The sequence below is a fragment of the Coffea eugenioides genome, chromosome 5, assembly GCF_003713205.1.
Source record: "Coffea eugenioides isolate CCC68of chromosome 5, Ceug_1.0, whole genome shotgun sequence".
In the NCBI taxonomy this organism is placed as follows: domain Eukaryota; kingdom Viridiplantae; phylum Streptophyta; class Magnoliopsida; order Gentianales; family Rubiaceae; genus Coffea; species Coffea eugenioides.
In genome coordinates this window covers 46,732,789-46,749,908 of record NC_040039.1, presented here as the reverse complement: position 1 = coordinate 46,749,908, position 17,120 = coordinate 46,732,789, and the positions used below count along the sequence as shown (strand labels likewise).

General features: G+C 35.2%; 2 protein-coding genes across 2 annotated transcripts; both read right to left on the bottom strand.

Annotated features, from left to right (window-relative positions):
* Positions 1-3,693: 3,693 nt before the first annotated feature.
* On the bottom strand, positions 3,694-4,298 carry LOC113772326 (VQ motif-containing protein 10-like). The gene has a single exon (XM_027316919.1). It carries the CDS (start codon positions 4,194-4,196, stop codon positions 3,834-3,836), a length of 363 nt encoding a protein of 120 aa, XP_027172720.1. The 5' UTR covers positions 4,197-4,298; the 3' UTR covers positions 3,694-3,833.
* Positions 4,299-10,655: 6,357 nt separating this feature from the next.
* Positions 10,656-16,761, bottom strand: LOC113770717 (polyadenylate-binding protein-interacting protein 8-like). Its single transcript, XM_027315276.1, has 10 exons — positions 15,805-16,761; positions 14,373-14,483; positions 14,228-14,272; positions 14,000-14,072; positions 13,786-13,898; positions 13,601-13,660; positions 13,356-13,403; positions 13,188-13,256; positions 11,105-11,166; positions 10,656-11,020 (listed from the first exon to the last, which is right to left on the bottom strand). Exons 1-10 carry the CDS (start codon positions 16,162-16,164, stop codon positions 10,963-10,965), a joined length of 999 nt encoding a protein of 332 aa, XP_027171077.1. The 5' UTR covers positions 16,165-16,761; the 3' UTR covers positions 10,656-10,962.
* Positions 16,762-17,120: the final 359 nt, after the last annotated feature.

The following is a 17,120-nucleotide window of genomic DNA, read 5'->3' as shown; positions in this document are numbered from 1 at the left end:
TATATTTTTAATTATTTTTTTATCTCACATACATTATATTAAAAAGTACTACAATATATATATTTTTAAAAAATTATTTCAAATAAATTACTGTCCAAACTTCACCTTTCTAAAGTCAATGAGCGAAATCTAACTTTAAGCTTTAGTGCCATGATGATGCTATTGAGTTTTGAAATGCAATCAAAATATTAGACCAAGTACTATAAGCATTTTGTCATTTTGTTTTGTTTTTTTTCGATTTTATAACCTTTCTACTGTTTGCATAGGAGGAAAATCCAATCGTTCATACAACTTACATTATGTTCAAGAAAATGATGATAAAGAGGGTGCAACAACTTTAATTTTGTACAGCACTTTAATAAGTATCTTCTCCAACTTCATTTCATTCAAATAAATAAATACGTGGCAGAATAAAATTTTAGTGTAATAACTTGTGTTTTGGAGATCCCATATTCCAACGCGACGTTTGGCATGTACATGATTATTTTAATTTGGCAAGTAACGTGATTGATTTTCATCAGCACATCATGCAAACTAATCAAGGTTTATTGAACATTTCTCAGTTTTAATCAGAATTGAATCCATGCTTCCTTGTTTTTGAAGTTTTGAGGATAATAGAGGAATGAATTACTACATATGTAGAGAAGAATAAAAGTAGGGAGGAAGAATTGGATCCACGACTGGAATGGTTAAAGAAAAGAAAAATTTGTTGCGAGGTAATGTTTTATTCCCGTCTTTTTCCCCTAAAATATCAGTACGCTAGGGTCGAACTTAAAAGAGGTAAGAGTCCATAAGCTTCATTTGATTGCTTGACCGCACAGATTTTTGTGAGGCCATTTCGTTAAACCTTCCATTTTGATGGCCGTACTATCCAAAACTCATTTTTCAATCACTTTTGTGCCTCATATATATCATATCAAAAAATACTATAGTATTTTTTTTTTACAAAATTATCGCAAATAATTTCCTATCCAAACAGAACATTTTTGTGAGGCCATCTTGGTGGCCGTACTACCCAAACTCATCAATGTGCTTTGGGCATGGCATGGACCCTTTCAAACAATGGCATGACTTTTGTCTAAAAGGAGAGCTATGGCCCGTGAAATGGTCACTTTTTGTCTCCAATTATTATAACTTGGACCACATTGTATCAGACACTAAATTGGTTGACCAAAATCAAGATCTCTTGTGACTCCTGTCTTTGCTTTAGAAACTAGGAATGTCTATCAAGATGGTTAAATATACGTTTAGTTCCTATCATGTGATTAATTAATGATCATGCGGTACCAACTACATCTTTTCTCAGCCTTGTGGTGTTTAGTTCACCCAATTTGTTAAGAGGATTACGAGACCAATTGTCCTCTACTTGTACAATGTGTTTAATAAACTAAACTCAATCTACGATATTGGATATTGAATGTCCCTTTTCGGGTTCAAAAAAGTACCATATGTATTAGCAATTGACAAGCCAAAAAGGGCAACAAAACTAACATGCAAAAACTTGGATATACATAGCCTATGTCTATATTCTATGCTCTAATGCTCCCATTCATTTTTTTCCCTTTTTTTTTTTTGGCCCAAATGCATTGCAGTTGCTGTTGCCTATGTCTCTAAGTTGAACTAACGAAGTAATCAGGGTACTCTTTGAACTTTTCCTTATTTGTGAGTTGCTTCCTCTCCTATATATTTTCAACGTTGGCAAATACTGCCTGTTGTGCTTTGGTACGGGAGTTTGTCCTGCCTAATGAAACCTAACCACAATATAAATAGTCTAATGACCTGCAAAACTCCAGAGATAGATTAAATTACTGCATTTAGACCATTTAAGTATTTTGGCAGCAGTGACACTTTGACCAAATTGGCTTCGTAATTTAAGTTTGAGCCCACTTGTTAAAAATAAAAAAAAAAAGGGATGGATATGTATATTCTTGTCTGTATAGGAGAAGATGGAGAATTTGAAGGGATTGGGCGAATATCTCCTTTCTTTTTAATGTTTTATGGCAGAAATGAGATGATGCACCTAACTGACTTAGATCAGAATCAGCATTTTGTAGTTGCAACTCTAGGGGCAGAGCATTCTACAGTTTCACCAAACATATTCTGGGCTGCCAAAGTTCACCAAATGCATGCGCCCTCGGACTTATTCTTCTTGTACTTTGGTGACATAATGGCCAAATTGCTTGCAGGCCCCTCCTTATCTTGCTTTTTTGAGTACCAATTTTCTGTTAGTTGGGGGAAAAGAAATACGGATACAAGCGATTTTATCTCAAGAATGTGAGCTCCTCGATGGGGAAAAAAAGGCCAGAAGAGAAAGTACACAAGACTACCATGTGGTTTGGAAGCTTACACATAAGCTCCGTTGTGCTATGTGTTACGTTCATATATATATGTATATATATATATATATATATATATAGTTCTTGAGGTTCCCATGTGGGTTTGACGTTTATAACGGGTTTCCGATTAGAAATTATACTGTTCATTTGTTAGATATTCATATTTTCCATTCAAACAAATAAAAATTTGTTATAAGCCCCTCCTAGAAAGCTCGGTTGATCTCGGAAAGCCTCCTAAGGTCCCGTTGTCCATTCTCTCCCAATCGAGTCCCAGTGATTACCGGTTCGAAGGGATGGGCCTCTCCTCTCGGGTCTCAGGAGGATTATTCGGGTCCGGCATACTCGAAGCCCGGATACCCCCCGAGTAGAAAAAAAAATAAAAATAAAAATAAAAATTTGTTATAATGTTTGTACAAATTTTTATTTCGTAAGCCAATAAATATTTAATAATTTATCTCTTATTTAGTGATGAATTTTCCATAAATATAGGTTACATATGCGTAAACTTATGGATTGATTTTTCCTACACCTTTATGTAAAATTGTTTTAATGTAGACCAGGCTGCATGACATATAATATCCATTTAAATTTTAAATTCTCTTTTTGTATATTTTCATGAATCTTGCATGATATATAGATATCCATATAATCCAAATTCTCTCTCTCTCTCTTTCTCTCTCTCTGGTATGTATGTTATCTATCATAACATCTTAGCATACAAAGATCCATACATTGATTGTGTATGAAACATGATGAATTCTTACCGTAAATAGTAAGAACTGAAATAAATTTTTGTTGTTTGCACATAAGAACATAAATTAGTTTGCATATTATTTAAAAGGTTTTAAGGTCCTATTTATATAGATAGTCAATTACAATAATTGTATCAACTACAAAGAAGATAAATTTTAAAAACTCAAATGATTTTTTTATTTTCTTTTTTTCAAAAATAGCTTTGGTTACAATGGTTACACAGTTTATTTTTTCAGCAATACCACAAACAGTTGATTTAGCACATGCATAGTGGCAAATAAACCCATTAACTATTCCTTTGGTACATGTAGCCTGTAGCAAACTTAACATATTTTGTGCTTTATCTTCTACAGCTAAAATCAATCCCGCCGTAAATTAACCATTTTACTCATCTAATTGCATAAAAAATTCATCTGTTTTTGTGTTTAACCAATATTAAACAGCCACCAAAAGATATTAGCAATAGGTTAAACATTCGCGGCGAGAAGGCTTATGACCTCCATCCCGCCGCCTTCCGCCGCCCCTTCCACCCTAACCACTCATAAACACATCTAAAAATGCTGAAAACGTTGTAGAGAAGATCTCATACACACATGAAAGATAATTACACAAAAGAAGATAGCATTTTTGCTACATTAAGAAAGAATAAACGAATACATGATATGTGTAAATGCAATGTATTTGCGAAGAAAAGTTCTTGCTTTTTTTTTTTTTTCGTTTTTAGGATGGAAAAGTTCTTGCATACTACTCTGGACACAGCCGGAAAAGCTCGTCCAATGGGGGCAACTCCTTAAGCAACCTATCGAAATCCTTAAACGACAACCCTCGAGACATAACTGGAACATTGGCCGACATTTGTAAACCTGTTGCAGATCCATATCTTGTCATCTGCTGCTGCTGCTGCTGCTGATGACGATGATCTTCTTTATTATTACCATAAAAACCTGAAGCAGAAGAATAATTAGAAGAAGGGTCGATTTCGATTTTCGAATCCTTCCCAGTAAGCCTCTGAACAACTGATTTGAAGCTCATTGCATCAGTTTCCACGTACTGTGTATTGATTATCACTACCTTCACAGGGTCTCTAGTAGTGTAGCAGCCAGACATAGTGATGAAATTAAAAAGTTGCTGCTGGTTTTTCTTTGTGGGATGGGATGATATGAAAAACTTGTGACGTTTGTGAAAGTTGAGAATATGGATGTTTGAGGATTTTTGTGATGATTGATGATTGGGATGAAACGAGTGGTGGGTTTTTATAGTGAATCTGAAACATGTACGTGTCTCAATATTGACAGTTGAGATATCTTTTGTTTTTTTTTGAGGGGTATTGGATGAAATAGTTGACCGTTGTAAAATTGGGCAGCAGTCTAGAAGGACCAGAGGGATTCGGTCAAGCGTCAAACCACGATTTTAAGCAAGCAAGATGCCAGGAAGTTACATGGTCATCTTTCGGGTCAAAACCGAAGTCCGAAATTAATTTGCTAAACTAGTTGGGACTATGTTCAAGCTTAGTCCATATTAATTATGGGAGATTCTATGGTTCTCTTTTAAATATCATGTCCTTAGGTTAAGTTTATACCCTGGGGTTGGGGTTGGGGTCGGGGTCGGGGAAGAGAGAGTGTAAATGAAGAATTTTGGTTTCAAGACACCCTACCTACATTTAAAACAAAAAAGTAACTTTGATCCTTAAATTGTAATATTTTCAATCGTTTAAAATCTGAAATACCATCATCATTGAGAGATAAAAATTGATGGAATGGTTCTCAAAAGTGATTATAGAATTTTTCATTAAGGATTAAGAAGCTAGAGCCTCCACTTTGTATGTTAAATTGTTGCATGTGCTTTTGTACAAGTGCTAGTACTTATTGGTCTATTTTAGTATTGGGGCTCATGTTCTTGATTTAGTTTTTTTTTTCCATAATGTAATTTCAACAATTAATTATTCAGTTATCGACTGTGAAACATTTTTCGATATTCAGAAAGAAAATATTTTGCATCTATATTGGAAAAGCATATAAGCTCATCTCTAGTTATTTTCTCTATTAATTTTTTTGTCAACAAATTAGTTTTTTCAAAACTATTTTTGAAAAATTTCAGGCATTAATTCCTTAGGATTTTTACTTTATTGAGTCTATTACTCAATAAAGCTTTGTAGATAACCTACAGCATACCTATAAACTACTAATACAAGTTACACAGATGAGTTAATTAGGGTTAGATGGAGTTTCACTGTTGATCCTCCTTTCTTTCTTTTTTTCATCGTTGATATTCTCTAATAGAGGAGAATTAAAAGAATGACTTATTTTAATAATCTTTCATTAGATTAAAATGCTAAAAAAAATCATTTGTGTATCATTTTGCAATACCAGCTCCAATCGTATAATTTACCTTTTTTTAATTGGACCAAACAACAAAGTAGTTAGAAAAAAAAGGGAATTTTCTTTTGACCGCCACCAATTTGTCTTCGCAGCTATCGCTTGTTTTTTACCGTTACTATATTGTTTCCATAGTCATGAAATAGTACGGCTCTTGGATTTTAAAACTAGGAATAGTTAGAAGCCCAATTTTAATTGAAGACGATGCAAGTTGCGGATAGTCCTCTCTCTCAGGGCACAAAGGTTTTCCGGTCAATGTTTTATCTCCCATCAGCCCAAAAAAAAAAAAGTTTTATGTACACTATCTCCATACAATTTTTTTTATACTAGCAGGATTAGATCATACTATGTAACAAGAATTTAAATTTAAAATTCAAATCATATACACGTGACATAAATTGTTTGTATTAAAAAAATCGCTATACCATCAATATATAAAAAGTTATCGCAAAAACAGATGCTAGTAGATTATAGGCACGAAAGAATAGACTATAGGGTGGTCAACAAAATACTATTAAGAAATAGTATTCTGTTTCTGTACGATAATCTAATATGTCTTCCTTCAAGAAATGGAGTCATCAATTTTTATTTTTTGTTCACAGATGTGGAATTTAGCGTCTCAACTTGTTCGGGAATGATAATTTGCGATTGCTTGTATGGTTAGTTCTTCATGTTTATAACTCTACTAAACTTTGAAAAAGATATGAAGTAAACATTAGCGGCCACTAGTATTCAGCCACACTTTCTTATAACGTGATCAATGATTTCATGTCTAGCGGATTCATTGTTCATCATTCACACCAAATTTCTAGATGTTTGGAAACTTGAACAATTCATGAGTATAGACGAAGGAACCATTCAAATTTTGTTCTTAACAATGACTACAAGTCTACGTAAAATGCCCAAAAATATCTACCATAGAAAGAATGATGTGCATATGTAAGTAATCCCTCATTTATAGTTCAATGTAGTATGAAGGGTGAAATTCACGCCGTGTGTGGGATCCATAAAAATTTGTTCTAAAATTACGTCGTGTGCAAAGAAAGTTACATCGTGTGCAATCAAAGTTATGCACAGTGAAAAATACACACAACCGACAGAAACGGTTGCACCTGCAACAGTTTGTGCCCCTTGTCCGAGTTTGAATCCTTATATATCTAGTAGGAGTTAAATCCTTGGCCACTCGCCTCACGACTAGGGTGAAATTCTCGATGCAGGTAATTCCAAAATGAGCCAAAAAAAAAAAAAGGAATTCTGTAACTTGAACTCTTCAAAACTCCAGAGTCAATTTTGTCAATTAAATGATCCAACTCAAGATGTGGCCATAATGTTGGATATTAGGATTGACAACTCCCACAAAATTAGTGGCCAGATTAGAGCTAAATCAAATCCCGTTAATCAGTCAAAAATTACTCCTCCTATATGCTCTAAAGCTGCTGAATTTGACTACTTTGGTCAGCATAGAATATGAGTTTTAAAATAAATCATGGCATGAGGGCAATAATTAACTGCATGTGTGTGGGAATATTTTATCTAGACGACCTATTTGTTTACGTTTCTTAAACGGCAATCAAAAGATTTTGTTTCTAGTTTCTACCTTCCAGCAGCGGACTAAAATGTAACTTCTTATCCAAACATACTTGAGACTGCGCACGTGGTTCAATTTCTCTACTACGCTTCCTGCTAATTTCGCAGAACCAAAATTCCACAAATAAGACGTGGACAGCTAAAACTGGATTACAAAATCACTTCTTGCAGCCCTAACTTAAAAGGGAAAAAACAAGAATGAAACCCCTTTCCCATGCTTGAGAATAGAAAGTTCTGAAGTCTACATCTTGTGCAACAAGACTTTTTTTTTTTGGGGGTAGATGCACGTTTCATTTTGGATAATGGAAAAAAAAGAGATACTAGTAGGTTTCTTGAAAGAGGGGTGATCCTTATCTATAAGAACTAGGGGTGTTAACGAGTCGAGTCGAATCGAGTTTCGATCGAATCGAGTTTCGATGTAATCGAGTCGAGTTTTAACATAATTTGACAACGCTCGAACTCAAGTTCGAGATCGACAAGCTCAAAATGTCAAGCTCGAACTCAAGTTTGACGTGAGATTCGATTCGTTTGCAGTCCTAATATGGACCACTCAAGTTATAGCACAAATGTAGATTGTAGATCAAATAGTAAAAATTTTCAATCTATTTCATTCCTAAAGTAAGAGATGATTTAATTTAGCCGCTTGAAATTGCAATCAAAGCGATTGTGTCCACACCCCTCCATCTCAAATCTTAAACCTTTGATGTAATGATGACTGGCGCTATTAGCAATGAAAATTGTACAGCATTAGGGTCAGAATAGATCAGCCTGTGTCACAAACGTATTTCATGAGAGAAAAACAGAGTCTTCATTAAGGATGACAGACTATCTTATGGGTGACATAAGCTAGTTTTGGCGTAAATCTACCAATTCCCAGTTCTAGAAATTGATGTTAGCTTCAAAACAAGCAGTTAAATATTGGAAAACAAAAAGAAATTTCATGTGGATTAATGTAGAAGTTTTGAGGCAGTCACACAAATGAGATCCACTCTGACTACAACATATTCGGGCTGAAACATCAGAAAAGGTCGTCCTAATGTATGCGTGGAAGAAACAGTAATACAGTTTCTCGTTTATTTTCCTACCAAATTCATTGCCACCCTCGTTGCACAAGTCAATAGAGTTGCCTGCCACGGTTTCTTGAAGATCTTTAAAAAAAAAAAAAAAAGAAAACTTTTATAAATCCCTCCACCCTCAAGAAAGAAATCCAGGAAAATAAAAAATTTTAACATAATTAAATTTCATGACGAGGTCCTAAATGACAGTAATTAATCATTTGAAAATCAGAGAGTCATTTGTCATTCTGCCCTCCCCTTTGCTGGTGGGATTACTATACGCTTTGAACCAAAACCAGAGCCACAAGTTGAGTCACTTGACAACTTGCAAGCAACTTAATACTACGTTTGGTTATGTTAATCAACTGCACTTTCCTCGAATTAATTCAACAAACAACAGCTTCTCTTATTACGGGTTTGATCCATATATAGTGTCTAATTAACTACTAATAGCTAGTATGAACTCAGAAAAAACGATATTAGAAGTGCATGCGCCTTACCCTTAATACAATTAACAAAAAGAAGTGCATGCATGAACCTTCTGAAATTTTGTGGACTTTGCATGTTTAACAACAAGAAGAAGAAATCATGAAGCTGAAAATAGTATAATGGTTGAAGTTATCCATATTTTTTGAAGAGAAAATGAAAATAAGTGAATCTCATCTACTAATCAATTGAAAGAGATGATGATGTCGCTGCATTTTGTGGCGGATGAATTTCATGTCAATAAATTAATGTTATTCGTAATTGAGAGAAGAGGTTCAATTTTTCTAAAGTCCAACTTAGCTCCTATTTGATAATCCAATTCAGTACTTAAATTTAATGGATTCAAAGTTTAACACGTTTGATAATAAAAAAATAGAACATCTGAATTAATTAAATGGCATCCAATTTTTTAAATAAAACTTGTTTTAAAAAATAAGTGATAAAGTATTAACTTAAATACAAATATATATCGACGGTGTGTATTATTGATCAAGTTACGAGTGACTTGAAGAGATATAAAATGGAGAAAAAGTTGCACAAGTGGACCTGTGTTCATACACTGGTCAGAAGAAAGCGTTGTTTCTTATGGCATCAAAATGAGTTCTTTATTGTTTGGGGTCCAAGAAGATTAATATGCATGGTCCCCTAATTCTTTTTTAGAGCCACGCTTTTGTGCTCTACGGACAAATTGACCACGCGGGCTGTCAACTAAGACCGCTTCATGCATACATCGAAGTAGCCAGCTAATGTGGCCAAATCAAGACGTCTCCATCATTTTTCAGGTTCTTTGTTGCCCTCAAGTCCAACAAAAGAATCAAATAAAAAGACCGGAAAAATATGAAAATTATATTTGACTGTAACACTTTTTATGTAACACTTTTTATGATGTGATGTACGTGAGATAAAAAAAAAATAGACGAAAAATATACTTCTAATGCAGGTCAAATATTATTTACAATAATTTGCTATCCAAAAACACTTTCAGTATTGAATTTGAAGATGAAAATCTCGTGTGAACAGATTTTATTACGTTCCATCCACAATCGTTTTCAAGGTTTTGAAAAGTTGGAACTTATTCCTGCGTTGATGTTTTCTTATTTTCAATGCAAAGTTCCACGAAATCTTTAGCTTCATCACCAAAGACGAGGAGCATTTACTTTCTAGAACCGGTTGTTTTCAGAACTAGGCAAATGATCGAATCAATAGTTTACAGCTCTCCTTGTTACTACTTTTCTTCTCGAGGAAACTCTGTACAGATAATTCCTACATTAGCTGCTGCAGCACAATCTAGCACGCAAGATCAAAAGAACTAGGAGCAAACAATAGGAAATGCAATCTCCCTCCTCAGAGTCAAGACTTCCTTTCTTCCTGGCTTCTTCCTCACCCACGCCACGAGCAGGTGCCACCCACCCCTTGTTGTAGAGTCAAAGGGTGCTGAGCCCCGGTGATTGACCAGCAGCTTATATTTGTCTCTGAAGCTATAGCTGATTCAAACCATAGGCGATGACTGACAAGACAGAATACTCGCTTTACAGCCTTTTGGACAAGCCTCTAGAATTGCTGATCTAAATATGCTCCAACAGGGGAAAGAGTACAATAACTCATCTAAATTGGAACTATGTAAGGTCCATCACGAGTCAAATACCCCGAGCCTCACCAGTTAGATGACCCATTGGGATGGAAGATGAGGAGCAAAAAGAGCACTAACATACCTTACCACCATCTACTGCTACAGAGTTACAGATCTTTTTTGGACAAAATAAGCTAAGAGGGTTTTCATGTCCTGATGTCTGGTCTCAAGCACAGGAATTTTACTACAGGAACTGACTAGCTACGGATATCAGCATTCAACAGTTGGTTTATGCAGGACATTAATAGAACCGTCTTCCTAGATAGCGAATGGGTGAATTCGACAGAGATTTAACATTTTAAGTTCAACCAGTGGTTTCATATCTACAGAACTTTAATCATTTCTTTTCCATTATGGAAAAAGATCATATGCAGTAGCAAGCAACTATGTGGCATCACACAAATAACAGGTATCCTCTAAGGACACAATGGCAAGAAATAAACATGCAAGAATTCTACTCACAATCATCAAAAATGTGGACTACGCTGTTTCTGTATAATCGCGGAAACAAAATAATCCATCATCCATTCTGGTAAAAGTGCTCAGGATTGCGACAATCCTTAAGACTGATTAAACAGAGAGTTAAGAGAGATGCTTGATAGCAGGAAAAAAGGTACTATTGCCAGAAAGATGGAAATACAATGAGGAAGGCGTGTTTCACCCCTCCTCCATCAGGACAAACTTCTCTTCCAACAAAATTAGCGCTAAAGTCCCTCCCAATCTTTGGTTCCAAAGATCAGCTAGTGCAGAACAGGGCGGGGAATGCGGGGCCTAACAGGTGTCTTTGAAGGACTCACCCTACAATGTCAGAATCATATTAACATGCCAAATTTCAAGAACTGAGAATCTTTGGCAATTTTGTCACTCCAATGATAACTTTACCTAATGCGCTGGGACCCCAGTATTTCACCGCAACAGTCCAGCGCCACAATTGCACTCTCAGCCTGCAAATTAAAGAACGCATTACTTTTCCAATGTGCTATATATTTCACCTCTAGTATAGATGTTCTAACTTCATCATCTAGTAACCATCATGATGGTACATGAAAATGATTTCGGAAGGTGATGAAAAATGTCATAAGAATCTGCATCAATATGTAGACAAAATCATAATTGGAAAAAACTGACAAAGACAGGCCAACAGAATCAACTTCATTTGTCGGTGCAATAAAAATCCTATTCATAAGCATCTGTCAAGTTAGTCATCTTCCTCTTTAACATTTGTTAGCAGCTGCTTTTCTCTACACCTGACTTGCTAACTTCCATGAACTTCTGACTTGAAAACAAGAACAAATGAATGATGTCTCAAATGCATCTCAGACATTGCATTTGTCATATCATTGATATATTGGCATTCCCAAAAAGGTTGATAATAGGACAGATTATTTTGAAAGTTTTGGAGTACCTTCAACTCAAGTAACCATACAAAAACTGATTAGTTTCATGCTTTGAATTCCAATTTACCCTACCAAAAAACGTTTCCAAATTTTAACATTGCCTTAAAAAAAAAAAAGACAACCCTATGGTAACTAGTGTTAATTTGTTCTCTTAAAACTATATAACTAACTTCAGTCTGGTATTAAGGCATAGTGAAACTAACATATATGAATAAGTATTTTCAAAACACAAAACAAGAAAGAACCTGCAGGAAGCCTAAGTAATATCTATCATCTCAACAAAAAATAACATAAAACTGCAGTGAATTTCCCAAATAGCCAAGTGCCTTCCAAGCTTGCCTGCTTGGAAGATCAATGGTTCAATTCTCAGCCTCTCTAATGTATCCATATGTCCCATGCCCACCTCTCTCATCATCGACATAAACAAACAAATAAACAAATAAATAGAATATAACTGGTGGGATAATTGCAAAGTTTCTTCTGTAGAATATAACTGGTGGAATAATTGCATCATAAACCATAAAAAGACCCTGAAAACTATCAAACATGGTTTAGTAAACAAGCTTCAAGTTGAGGACCCAAAATTTCACTTTGCACACCTTCTTACACTGTCCAGTCACATATACTTAAGCACTCGTACAGTCACATATACTTAAGCACAGTTAAAGAAATACAAAATGCAGAAATTAACGGTATAAACAAGAATTAATCACTTGAAGAGAGTCTTATTGTTCCAAAAGAATTAGCATCTATTGTTGTTGTTCATAGTTAAGAGTGTAGTGCAAGTCACTCAAAATGAGAAATTTGATCAGAAGGCAGTTCCATAAAGAACCTAGAAAGATATCAACTCAAGAATTTGTATTCTTCAACCCAAACATAAATCTGAAGAGGAAGGGAAAAATCCTTAATAAGGTGGCTAAGTGATAAATGTTCCCCTCCACATCCTCAGCCTTTCAAGGGGACGGGGAAATAAGGAGAACAATCTGACTGTACATGTAATGCACTATATTTGCGCAACATGAGCTCATGAAGTATGAAATTCCAACTCACACCAGCTCAATGAACATAATACTTGGCCATCTGTCAACTTAGATGTTAAAACATTCCTTGAAACATACCAAAGTCTGAAAAAACAAGATTGCTATGCACATTTGTGAAAAAAAAAAGGAGCTAATAAAAGTGGTATGAAAAATAATACATCAGAATAGAGCTTGCACAACAGAAAACAAGTAAAATAAATTGTTCTAATGGTCAGTGACTTCGTTAGGTGAAAGACATGGAAAGAATGAGGTATTATCATAAAGCAAAATCTACAGTTGTCTGAGTGACAGATTCAAGCATGTACAAGCCAGGTTCGCACCAATGATTTTCCACATTTCATCATCTCACTTCGCCAAAACCCAGTCATACAAATTGAAGCATGTAGAAAAGATGCAAAAGAATAAAGGATGGATAGTGATCTATTTACATTAGCAGAAACAGAAAAGTGAGGAAACAAATCCAATGTTCCATTCACAATTCCCTTCTTTCATAATTTTTAGGTAAAAAAATGGTACGTCAAAACATACCATAGAAAACTCAACAAACGCAATACGAGTTGAGTGCACATGGTCTCCCAAAAGCCTCAGGCGAGAAACCTGTAACAAAATAACTTCTAAGGTCAATGAAGAGGATCCCTTCGTTGATAACTTCAAAACAACCATAATACAGGAGGAAGTGCTTTGCATCTTACTGACCTCACCGCATCTAGTTTCAAAGAAGTTCTTGACATCAGCTTGAGACACCTGTACAGGACAAACTTCATTAATCCTTCATCAAAGACAAATAATACAATCAGGTCATACAAATGCAACAACTTCGCAAGCTAGACAGTGCAATCTGCAATAAGCCATGCATGATAAAGAACACTTATGAAAATACATGAATTAGTAATACCACATCAAGATTTATAATATCCCAGTACAAAGAATTGAAGATATACCTTTTTATCAATATTTGTACAGTAAACTGTCCTAGCACACATTTCGCGTTCATCCTCCGACTATACAGAAAGAATCCATAAAGTCAAAGGAAGTCAAAGTCACAATTTGAATACATTTTGAGTAAATCATATTGCAAAAAGGTACTCGTACTAGCAACAGCAAATGCTAAAGATTTTGTTCATACCCTTGGGAGAAATGTAGGATTCACTGGAAGGATAGCAGTTTTTGAAGGTAACACCTTAACTGGAGAAAATCCTAACATCGTCCCACAAAGGTTAAGAGCTGCTCGAGCAGAGTCTGTTGAAGTTAAATCCATATAACATGTCAGAGGTATAAAGTTAAACAAATGCGTGGGCAGCTATACTGACAAACAAATATTGATGAAACAACATTCTTACATTCATCAGAAAACTCAACGAAAGCAAAGCGAAGGCGGGAGTGAGGATCACCACAAACTCGACAATCAACAACCTGCAAGACAAAAAGGATACCCAAACAAAGAAAAAACATAAGCATATAACACCCAAGTCAATTTTAACTTATACAGTCTCATTTTTTGTTAAATTTTAGTTAACGTCCAAGATTGCACCATTAATGCCAACAATTGAAATAAGCCAGTAACTTACTTGGCCATAACCACTAAACAAGGCAGCAAGTTGCTCTTCAGTTATCTAATTTAAAGAAGTTAAGAACCACATCAGCACATATTTTGGACAATATAAAAGGCAAAGAAATGACAGTTAAACCAAATAGCCATCTATCATTTCCTACATTGTGATCAATGTCTGAAACATAGACAGTTCGCCTGATGCTATCTTCTCTTTGGGCTCTAAAAGCCCTACCATTAAATCGCCTCCGGCCCTGACTGTAGTTATTTCTTCTCTGCAAACACAAAGATTGTATGGTGAGAATATTGAACTCTTATCTAGGTACAAGGAGAGTGAATCAAGATAATAAGATCAAATCCATAACAACTTTAGCATTTTTAAGCAGTGAACACATTTAAAATAGAAAAATGACAAGCGAAAGCAGAAACACATCGACGCTAATAATATACAAGAATATCAAAACGGACAATGATCTCGATGGCCATCACAACCGAACACAAACAGATTCTTGCTTCTGCAGTATTCTTTGACGAGATAAAGGAAGTCAATCAGCAGAAAATATCAAAAGAAAAAGAACAGAGGTTTTAAGCATAGTTAATGTTTAAACAAACACTGCTCATAAAGCTGGCAATTATCACCAAGACGATAACCAATCTAAGGGAACAGACATACTGACTGCAAAAACCTATGTGCATTAGATAACTAAAGCCACATCAAACTGTTACAACATGACACATAGGTGGATGCAAATGAAAGAACTTCGAAGACCATCCAACAAGAACAACTTGCAAAGCAGAATATCTAGCATATGTGAGTTAATATAAACTTAATCTTGGTGGTCAACCTACAGTCTAACTTGAACAAATTCAAATGTTAATTGTCAAACTTCAGAAACCAACAACCCTGTGTCAAGCCTAGTTTAGCAACAAAACAGGGGAAAGATCACCAAAACCAATATATATCCACCTATAAAGTACCAAAAATGGATAGCACACAAACAAAAATACTAACTAAGATACCATTTATCATAGACCAAGTTTAGAAATTCATATCTTGTGTTGAAAAAGTCGACAGGTAAAAGTTAAGCATTCACTCTGCATCAAGTAATGTTACCAAATGAATGCAGACTACAAGCCAAACATTAACTTCACTCCAAAACCCCATTTCCATAGAGAAATCCCAAAAAATTATTCCTTACAAAGCATTTACATAATCTAATTCCGAACTGATTGAATGTTAATCTTCCAACTTCTCCTGCATGCCATTTTAGTACTCTAGTTCAAATCACGCATGGAGTAACATTCTGATGATATGCTGTCTACTTACAGATAGGTTAAAACCCCAATGCATGATGCTTCAACAACCAATATAACTCAGGGAAGGGCTACAGAAAGTGTAGAACTTGCCCATAAGAAATCACAACTTCAGTGTCAGTTTCACAACTAGAATGATACTGAAATTTGCGGATAAAAATATCAGGGCAAAAATTAGATTCACAAGCATCCCAAAAAAACCATAAAAGACAAGCAATAAAATTGATAAAATCAAGAAGCCAAAAGAAAAATTAAACAACAAACAGAAAATTGAATTTATACCCTTCGATTATTGGGGAAACCATCATTGCCCCAATTCATATTAGCTGGCACAAAATTAGTCACTCCCATTTGATCACGGTAATATGAAGAAGGAAAAAATTCCTTGGCCAGTGGATTCAACTTCAGTTTCTTCAACATATCAACTATATCTTGCATTTGGAGTTCTGATTTTGAATTCGAATTATTGGAACTCGAATCAGACTCCTTGGCACCATTAGTTAAAGGAGCAGATATATCATTCATTCTGGAATTAGAATCAACATTATTTTTTGAAGCAGCAGTTGTTTCATCTGGCTGAACAGCAACAGGAGGGACCTCCACCACCGCTGTCTCACCAGAAACTTCTGTCCCAGCAGCCATGGAAGCAGAACCTCCTAAAATAAATAACCCCAAAACACCCAAAAAAGGAAAAACCAGAAAATTACTCTAATTTTCTCAACAGAACCCAAGAATTCCAATCAGAAATAAAGTTCCTATCTTTATCCTCCTCCTCACTAAAAAACCCAATCTTTATCTCTCTCTCTTATATATAAGAGATCAATCAAGAAAGGGTTTTTCAGATTTGGGTGATCTTAATAAAAAAAAAAAATCTTGGTGAGATTTTCGGTGCAGATGCCTACAAAGCCAATAAATAGAAACCCATTTGGGGAAAATGGTCAGAAATGGAAGGAAAACAACAAAAGGAATTACAGGAATAGCAAAAAAAGGGAATTTTAATTAAAGGGTTTTTATAACAAATGTGATCACAGGTGGAAGTGGTTTTAGGTGATGGTTTGTAAATGTATTAACAGGTGGCTTTGGCTTTTCTCTACCCTGTGTACTTTTGGTGAGAGAGAAAGAAAAGAAGGACGGGAGAGAGGCTGAGGGGCTACAAGTACCCAATTTGCAGTCTACTACTATGTCAATATCACTGTGCGAGTGTGTGTCAATATATTGTGCAGAGAGAGATGGGATGGGGGTTGAATTTAAGAGCGTATTAAAGTGAGTGATGAGGGACGTTAAAAATGGGGGAAGAAAGAGAGAAAAGAGTGCTAACGTAAGATGACACCAGCCTTCTGCCTGGCTTTTGTTACTTTCTGAGTAACATTGGATATGGGTTTTCATAAATCGTAACTGCCTCTTTCTGGGGTTTGTTGGGATTGTAATTTTATTATCTTTTCATTTTTCTTTTTGCGTAATTTATCTCCTCACTTATTTCTTTTCTTTTTGTTTTTTTCTTTTGGTTTTTGCCGATGTTATCTCTTTATTCTGCTACTACTACGTTTTGTAGTGATGGTTGAAATAAGAGGAAGGTGAGTTTCATCAAACATACGGCA

What these genes read in the sequence shown, in the direction of transcription:
- LOC113770717 (XM_027315276.1), bottom strand. Translation starts at nt 16,164, where the DNA reads ATGGCTGCTGGGACAGAAGTTTCTGGTGAGACAGCGGTGGTGGAGGTC. An exon ending in GTTTCCCCAATAATCGAAGG is followed by an intron (nt 14,484 to 15,804) that starts GTATAAATTCAA and finishes TTGTGTTTGCAG; the next exon opens with AGAAGAAATAACTACAGTCA. An exon ending in TTTCAGACATTGATCACAAT is followed by an intron (nt 14,273 to 14,372) that starts GTAGGAAATGAT and finishes TCTTTAAATTAG; the next exon opens with ATAACTGAAGAGCAACTTGC.
- LOC113772326 (XM_027316919.1), bottom strand. Translation starts at nt 4,196, where the DNA reads ATGTCTGGCTGCTACACTACTAGAGACCCTGTGAAGGTAGTGATAATC.